Genomic DNA, 8823 nt, shown 5'->3' on the forward strand with positions numbered 1-8823 from the left:
AATATATTTATACATACATACATGCATGTATATATATATATATATAACTATATATAAATATATATATTAATACATGTATGTATGTATGTATATATATATTCTATATATATATATAATAAAAGTTAATTTGCAGTGATTGCGGTGGTATACACCATTGATATGGTGAATCACAGACTTGTTTGGACACTCCAAGAATTTTGGTATATATTGAACTGGGTTTCAGGCTGTGTTTCAGGAGTGTTGTGTATGCTATTCAATCTGCATCAGCTTGTACTTCTACTATCTCATATTCCATACCACTTTTTGAAGGTCTCTCACTCTTACCTGTCTATATCAGCGGCGGATACGTGTGACGACGCAAACGGGGGCTGTTCACAAATCTGCGACGAGACTGAGGGCGAGATCGAGTGCTCCTGTCATTTGCACGGGACCCTACAGGCCGACACGACCACGTGTGTCTGTGATGAAGACTACTACGTAGACACCGAGGATTTGTGGTGTCGCCACTGCAACTACAATCAATGGTCGCAGTGGTCGGAAGACTGTTCGGTGACCTGCGGCGTCGAGGGCGTGCGGCAGCGCACCCGTACCGTCTCTGCGGGCACCACCGAGGCCTGCACTGACACGCTACGAGAGAAGATGTGTTATAACGGATCGTGCCGAGAAGGCGAGTCCATCCAGTATCCATCCACCACGATATCAGCGGATGGCACTAGCAGCACTGCCGAGCCCACAGCGACAGACACAGTGTCCACAGTGGTCTCGTCAAGTACCACTGCGACTTCGGCAACGCTGACCGCGACCGCTGCCGTAGGTATGTTATGTCTGTGTCGGGTTGTTGCTAAACTGATCGTGATGGTCTACGACTTGATATGAATTGCCACTATAAGGCATACAAGCTAGTTTCAGTGATATAGTTTGCGGGCATACAGATGTGTGTTTGCAGGCCACGCAAGTTGCTGCAGCTGTTCGAACTTGTGTATCAGCGAATTCCTATTCAAATCAGGGGCGTAATTTGCTATGATTGTCCACACCACACGCCCACACCAAACGTTTTCGTTTTTATTGGACTCTTCTGTACCATACCAACAGCGTCAAACGCATCAGCTTGCCCAGTATGCGATCTGCATGCAAATTGCAACACCACCACCAGCGCATGCGAGTGCGACATAGGCTACTACGGCACGGGTACCGAGTGCCAAGAGTGTACCGGCTGCAGTTCCGGCGAGTATATCCTCAGCCCCTGCAACACCACCGGCGCCACCACAGACTCTGTGTGTGCTCAGTGCAGCACCTCATCCTGTCCCGATGGCCAGTACCGGCCCAGCTGTACCGGGTTGGGGCTCGCAGATTCCCAATGCATAGCCTGCGCCGCCTGCCCCACGAGCTCGTTCAACAGCGGCTGCGATGCGGATGCGAACAATGGTCCCGGCGTGTGTGTGCTGTGCACCGAGTGCGACCCTTCGCAGTACGTGACGCGGAATTGCACGGTGTCTGCCGATGGCGAGTGCGCGTCATGCCTGTCAGTACTCGCCGAGTGTCTGGAGTGTGACAGCGCCGACACATGCACTAAGTGCTCGGCCAATCACTTCATCCAGGACGGTGGGTGCGAGGATTGCCGGCGAGTGGTGCCGGCGGACTCGAACTGCGATCTGTCGCACGAGGTGTTTTGTAACGGCACGGACGACTACAGCTGCACCACATGTCTCAGCGGGTATGGACACGCGGATGGGGCAGCGCAAGGCAAATGCGATCAAGGTAGGCACTCATGGTTAGAGAGTGGAAGTGTTGTATTTCGATATTGTCATGTGACCCGGAACTGTATGTGAGCGGGTTTGCATACAACGATGACTGGATAGAACTTAGCTAGCCTGTGTGGACAGGATCAACCAGGGGGATCCCTAATCGAATCTCTTAGGGCACATCACATAAATCAGTTGCTGCGCCTCTGTTCATGGACTTTCAAATCCACTCTGACTGAACTGTCATGTGAGTTTGACATACGTAATATATTGATTGTCGGGGATCTCTTTTATCGAACAGTGAACGCCTGCGAGGAGGAAGGTCTGGAAAATTGCCAGATTTGTGAGGAAGGAGCTTGCTTGGACTGCAAGGCGGGTTATACGGACACGGCTACGAAATGTCAAGAGAGTAAGTGCCACAGATGATGATGAAATCGAGTTTACATATCAATACCAGTGTTTGTACTCATTCATTCGGCATATGTAAGCGCTTGTGCTCACAAATGCACACACTTGTTTGTGTCGATAGTCTGTTGTGCCCAATTCTGATGCATCCGTTCTTGGATGTACCCATATGTGGCACCGTACACATCCGTACATTGTCGTTTAATGATACTCGCGCCATTCAGCATACGAGTTCGTGCTGTTCCGCATGAGTATTTTCTCATGCACTTAGAGAGCTCAAGTTCTATCGAATGTATCGAGTGGTGATTGCTAGTCAAGAGATCAGTAATAAAATTAACTCAATCTCCGATATTTTTCTGTTCAGAATGCGGTGGGACCAACTATACTCGAGTCGATAACTGCCTTCAGCATAGATGTGCTATGGAAATCAGAGGCTATGGTCAACCGTCCTGTGCCATGTGCCAGAAGGGGTACTATCGGACGGTGGTACAAGGACTATACGAATGCACAGGTAAAGTCCAGGATAGGGGGTTTGATTGTCAGGTTTCACATATTCAACTACCTGAACGACAAGCTCGCATTTGCGCACAAGGGGCGATCTCGTGTTTCGAAGAATAGTTGTGATATTAAACAACATCATGTGTTTGCAATATACCCCACAGCAGCATTCATGTTGAGATCGTGACGATAGTTAGAGTGAGGCGTGATGACGGCATTTTACAAATATCATCGGAGCATGTTTATCACGTTGTTATTCCTATGAAACGAAACACAAGCAAGTACAGGGAATGGACTGAAGCCATGGGCCTCATACTCATGTCCCTCTCCTATTCACGGATATCTGATATCACAGCCTGCAAGAACTGTACCGTTGGCGAGTACAAGGATGCCGAATGCTCTGGCCTGACTGAGGTCGATGTGGTTAACTGCACCTCGTGCGCTCAGCAGAGTTGTTCGGAAGGCGAGCACATCGCTGGGTGTCCGGGTGATGGCGTTGTGGACAATAGTCAGTGCCTGCCTTGTCTGGAAGGATGCCAGACGTTGCAATCTCTCGTGGGCGTCTGTAATGGCTCGTCGCACGTCGACACTTCGGCATGCGTCGGCAAGTCTACTGCTGATATGATGTATTCTCAATGTTCAATAATACGATTTTTAAGTTTGTAGCAAACTCCTTCAATAGGTATGTAGTAGAATGACATCGGTTCAGCTTCGACCGACACTAGGATTCTACTCTTCTAACGTTGATACTATTTTCGTTTGGTGTCCCTCCCTCAACACAGCTGTGGATGCGGTTTCCTATCTGTCAGTGCCGTGCTCGGAATACGTGACAAATAAAGAGGAATTCGATCAGAGGTTTGCTGCGGCGTTTGAAGCCCAGAACTACAATACGTTGCAGGTAATAGGACACATCAGTATATACCTGCAATCTCGGCGAGCTAGTTTTGTATCCTAGGCTTTATCTACCTATACGTCGGTGTGTACCTCTGTTCTCAAAGTTATTTTGCATTTATAGGTGGTGGGCGATACATGCGATACCTCCAGGCGGCGACAGGCAGATTCCGGGACTGGGCTGAAGATGACGGGTTCAAACGACGATGTCGCAAATTACATAGCGGATGTATGTATTCGATTCTACGCCTTGTTTCATTGTAACAACCCTGTTAGCACTATGCTATGGGCAATGTGTAGTGTATGACAATCCACTCACGTACTTGGCCCGTTTTCTTTTCAGGTGGCGGTCAAAGCACCGTATACCATCGAACTGGGCGTAGTCGGGGTCATGACGTCTTCGGGAGAGATTGTATATCCTGGGTCGGTCCTTCCCCCCGAACCTGGAGAAAGCACAGGGACTTCCGATGGTGACGGGGACGACGGAGGCTTAGGCCAAGAAGACGTCATCGCCTTGAGTGTGTCCCTGTCAGTAGCGGCGTTGATCATCGTTGTGGCCATCGTTGTGATATTTCGGTATGGCGAGCTGAGGGCTCATATTTAAGGACACGTCTCGTTTTTAATTTCGTAGCTAGTGCAAAGCAGAGCCTCGCGATGGTAGTGTGCGATAGGAGGCGTGGCAGTACGTGATTCCTATGTTGTGTGTTGTTAATTTCTTCCAATACTGGCACTCAACATTTTCCACTCCACCAGTAAACGAATCAAGACCAGCCGTAACAGCGCTCAGGATTCGAGTGATGAGGAAATTGAAGACTTCCGGTACAGTTTGCAACATCTCAACAAGAGTGCGTCCTTCACACACCCGCCTGTCCCCACTACAGTCAGCATTAAGGCTGGGGCCTCTTTGCGAGGTATTACACATTGATTCGTTCACAATTTTCTTTGGAAATGATACCGTTTTTTTCAATGATCTCTCCCAATAGTGCACCGGATTCAAACGCTTTCATTCCCTCAATTTCTCCCTGTGCGTGTCATTCTGGTGCAGATACGTTTCATAGTAGAAACGGGTCCGTGTCGGACAAATCGGACATGCTCTCCGGCTCGCGTGGCACAGGGGAGGACGGCAGTAAAGTATGTGAACGTCAGCAGCTTTCGGTTGACTTCGATGACTTCTCGTTGATGCTTGTACTTCCAATACTCGCACCACGTGCCCGATGATTCACCCTCCTGTGTCACGTGACATCCTTTCCCCCATATACTCCTCCGAAGTTGCGTGCAGTCCCCATGCCGTTGACTAACCTTCGCTTGTCTTTCCTTTCCTCTCAATTGACAGCTCCTGCAATTCGGCGCACACGTTGTCGCACTCCAAGAAGCCCAGCAGAACTCGCTGCCGCCGTCGAGTGTTCGAGAGGTGGCCGTGAGTGCTGGGATGGATCCGCAGGGGATTGCGGTGATCCAACTGATAGGCGCGGGTTCGTTCTCCACGGCCGTGTACGAGGGTATGCTCTACAGGCCTACGATGGTGCGCCCGTACCAACCCATTGCGATCACACAGCTCTACCGGGGCCTTGCCAGCAGCGCAACCAAGGAAGATGAGGTAGGTTGTGAGTTCAAGATGGCATCCGCAGGTGGGGTTTTAGGGGGTATAGGGTTGGAACCAGGTATTTGGGAACGTTGTAACGTCCCTTTTGGCGTGCAAACACATGCTTGTATATTTGATACCACCGCATGTACCAGTCTGTCGTTCGAAAGCATGAAAAGGATTTACTCTATGCGGAGCAAGTGCAAAGGGATCTCCATCATCGCCGCATCGCGCGCAATGCTCCAGACACTTGTTTTCGATTGTTCGTGGGACTGCCATTGAGACTCGGTGTAGATAAATAGATAAGCAAGTGTTCGGTGATGTGTGGGGGACAAGTATCGGTGGAGATAAATAGATAAACAAGTGTTCGGTGATGTGTGAGGGACAAGTATCGGTGTAGATAAATAGATAAACAAGTGTTCGGTGATGTGTGGAGGACAAGCATCGGTGTAGATAAATAGATAAACAAGTGTTCGGTGATGTGTGAGGGACAAGTACTGACAAACTCGTTGTCTATTGCAGGAGCGTGTGAGGCGGGATATTAACGATATCACGGCAGTGCTTGGGATCGCCCATCCGTGCTGTGTGCGAGTGGTTGGTCTCTTTTATGGAGCGTTGGGGGCCTGCGTGGTGTCAGAGCTCATGTTGGGCAGTATCCATTACGTCCTGTGTAACAGGTATGGTCAGAGACACTTCCTGAGAAGGGGGTTTTTGTCTTTGTTTTGTGAAATGGACATCGTTCGTTCCCCCAAAGCCTGTACTGCAACTGCAACAGTATGTATATCGATTTTCATGTTCAGAATGACAGCTAAGCTACTGACGGTTATATCATGCGCAGAGAGGAATACGACACACCCACCAGCGTAAGCGAACGGGCGTGGATGTCCTTCCAGGTCTCACGGGGAATGCTCTTTCTGGCCCAAAATAATATTGTGCACAAACATCTTCGCGCGTCGAATTGCTTGCTCACCCATCCGGATAGCACTTCTCACGGTCACCCGGTAGTGAAGGTAGGTGTGGGTTTGCTTTAGAACACTTTTACTGCTGTTATTTCTAACCCGATAGCCTCTGTATGATGTTTTCAATTGTTTTGTTGTACCTAATATTTCGGTGTTTTCTTTCTTTTGCAGATAACCAATTACGGCTTAACTGCACCAATCCTAGATTATTCTGTTTCAGGTATGATTTGTCGGGAGGGATGGGGGAATTGTTGATTGTTTAGGTTTGATGAGACAAATTTTGAAATGTGTCTGTTCCGCCGCGCAATTTATTGCGTTGTCGAGTTGTCCATTTCCTTGGAACAACTACAATCCTTACAGTTTATAAAGGACGTGGAATACAGTCTTTCGGACTGTTGCGAACATATTTTTCATCATTACTTTTATTATTTCCTTTTAATTTACCATGCTGTAGATGGCAGCCCAATCCGATGGTATGCACCGGAACTGTGCGAGACGGAGAATGCCACAGCCACAAAAGCAAGCGACATGTGGGCGTTTGGTGTGACCATGTGGGAGATATATGGAGAGGGCTCCCAGCCATACCCAGAGATGCGTCAAAGGATGCGATTCAGAGAGGATATGTCAGCGTATCTGAATGCTGGCAACAGACTGGCGTCTCCACATGGCTGCCCCGAGGTAATGGAGATGCTGTGTATGGCTATGGGCACCCCACTGAGAGTTGATGCATGCGAGCTGAGCACTGGTTGTCTGGTGTGCGACAGTTGATGCAGTTGATTTTATTTTCCTGTGTGTGGAAGGGGGGTTTAAATTTTTTTTTTGCTGACTTGAATGAATCATTGTTATCGTGCACTGTGTAGGCTGCGTTTAAAGCTATGGAGTCGTGTTGGCATGAAGATCCGAGTGCTCGACCAAGCTTCCAGCAGATGGCCACAACGACCGGTCAGATATTCTCTGAACACTGTGACAGCGAAGTTCATGTAGAGGTAAGTCCGTATCAATCGGTTGCGTCGATGTGTACCACCAATTTCCAAGTTGTTCACATGCTTGTTATTGAGCTAAATGTTTATACATGTTTGTCGTAATGCGCGTTTGATTGCAGAAATTCGATGGCGAGGTGCGACTGTTCCCTGGGCCTCCGCGGAACGAGCCAATTCCCATTGAAGACGACGGCAAGTACGAGAACCGGGAAATAATGTATGCGAATCAGAAGGATGTGCAGAGTGGGAGTGGAATCGATTATTTGAAAGAGGATGAGTGAAGAGACGCACGGAGTTGAACTCCAACTTTCATCTCATATTAAGGAGAATCAGCCAGATGCTTGTTGGGGCGTGGCGGATAGGGCTATGGGCGGATATACATAATTATATCGGACAACAAATTTGGCTGAGGTCTGGACTGGTAGGCAAAACGTTATGAGAAAAATAATAATACACAGGTTGATATCAGGTTGGTAGATATGTAGTTAGTTTTCGATATAAGAGGCACAGACAAAAGTCTCGCTGAAGATCTGACGAAAAGGAAAGATTAGTAACTAGGCAATGTTTGCAGAGCACGTCAACGTCAGGTGGGAAGGAAAATCATATAAAGAACTAGATTATTAATTCCTATATGTGCTAACCAAGCTCTTCGGTATACCTTTTTATCGTTTCAAGACATACTATTTCGTTTCAACAGTTAGTGTTCGACATACACAGCGAACTCATTCCTAGGTCCAAATAGATGCGTTTATGTGGTACAAAATTGGATCGAAACAAGACCGATGGAGTCATAATATAATTCCCATGGTGTGTTTCGGGCTAGTTCCAGGTTCGAAAGCCACTAAAAAACAAGCAGTAGCTGATTTAGGTCTCACATGCTTAGGCTTGTCCCCACGTGTGCCCTGTCTGATTCGACAGTCATTGCAGTCATATCAACAGGGAACATACTCAGAACTGCATTGTACTCAAAGAAAAGGACAAGGTTACACAGCAGTGATAGTGAGTATCATGTGCCTATCATACTGATTAAAGTATTGTGTTGGCGACGAACGGCGTCGTATATATAATCTGGGGCAGGACCGCGACGCCCAGACGAGGGCTAGTGCTGTATACATTTCATTCGACTTTATTTCCATTCGATGCGTTTTGTGGTCAGCTCAACGTCTACACGCTTCTCCGAAGTAGAAGAACACTCCGAAACAAGTGTGAAAGTGCTAGTGTGCAGCTAAGGCCGTTTAGGCCGATTAGGCCGTTTGAGAACGAGGCGTATTGTATTGAGCTCAGAATTCAGATACTGAATTTTGTCACTCTCTGAGCGGAGTGTCAAGGTCATCCCATTAAAACATTATATCCGAAGTGGTCGGGACAGTCATTTCATCTCAAGCCGCACCGAGTTCGGACGATTTGATGTTTATTGTTGAGAGTTCAGAAGGAACCATTCGAGTGCTCTGCTAGTCGAGCAACCGAGAAGACTGATATTCCATCTATCTGGATCAAGACCAACTTTTGTCTTGGGGAGCACAGATGATACTCGCAACGTCGGAAGAGATCAGAAAGTAGTACGTCCATTCGAATTTTCAACCGAACTCCTCCGTCAATAGGGCTTAGTAAGTACATCCGTACAACCCTCACTGAAACCATATCAACTTGCCAGGAAATGCTTACAGTGTACTCAATAAGACAAGGCGCGTATATCGTTTCACACACACACAGACACAGACACACAGACACGCAGACACACAGACACACACATATATATATGTATG

General features: G+C 47.8%; 1 protein-coding gene across 1 annotated transcript in view; it reads left to right on the forward strand.

Annotated features, from left to right (window-relative positions):
• The window catches only part of SARC_00046 (TK protein kinase), a 9489-nt gene extending 1796 nt beyond the window's left edge, over window positions 1-7693 (forward strand). The window contains exons 2-18 of the mRNA XM_014306215.1: window positions 338-814; window positions 1093-1758; window positions 2044-2151; window positions 2512-2658; window positions 3001-3249; window positions 3428-3543; window positions 3661-3765; window positions 3880-4112; window positions 4290-4447; window positions 4582-4667; window positions 4870-5133; window positions 5641-5795; window positions 5957-6128; window positions 6249-6297; window positions 6532-6755; window positions 6938-7063; window positions 7180-7693. Coding sequence (XP_014161690.1) covers window positions 338-814; window positions 1093-1758; window positions 2044-2151; window positions 2512-2658; window positions 3001-3249; window positions 3428-3543; window positions 3661-3765; window positions 3880-4112; window positions 4290-4447; window positions 4582-4667; window positions 4870-5133; window positions 5641-5795; window positions 5957-6128; window positions 6249-6297; window positions 6532-6755; window positions 6938-7063; window positions 7180-7338 — 3494 coding nt within the window. The 3' untranslated portion in view covers window positions 7339-7693. The remainder of the gene's footprint in view (window positions 1-337; window positions 815-1092; window positions 1759-2043; window positions 2152-2511; window positions 2659-3000; window positions 3250-3427; window positions 3544-3660; window positions 3766-3879; window positions 4113-4289; window positions 4448-4581; window positions 4668-4869; window positions 5134-5640; window positions 5796-5956; window positions 6129-6248; window positions 6298-6531; window positions 6756-6937; window positions 7064-7179) is intronic.
• The last annotated feature ends 1130 nt before the right edge of the window (window positions 7694-8823 follow it).

Source organism: Sphaeroforma arctica, assembly GCF_001186125.1.
Source record: "Sphaeroforma arctica JP610 unplaced genomic scaffold supercont1.2, whole genome shotgun sequence".
In the NCBI taxonomy this organism is placed as follows: Eukaryota; class Ichthyosporea; order Ichthyophonida; genus Sphaeroforma; species Sphaeroforma arctica.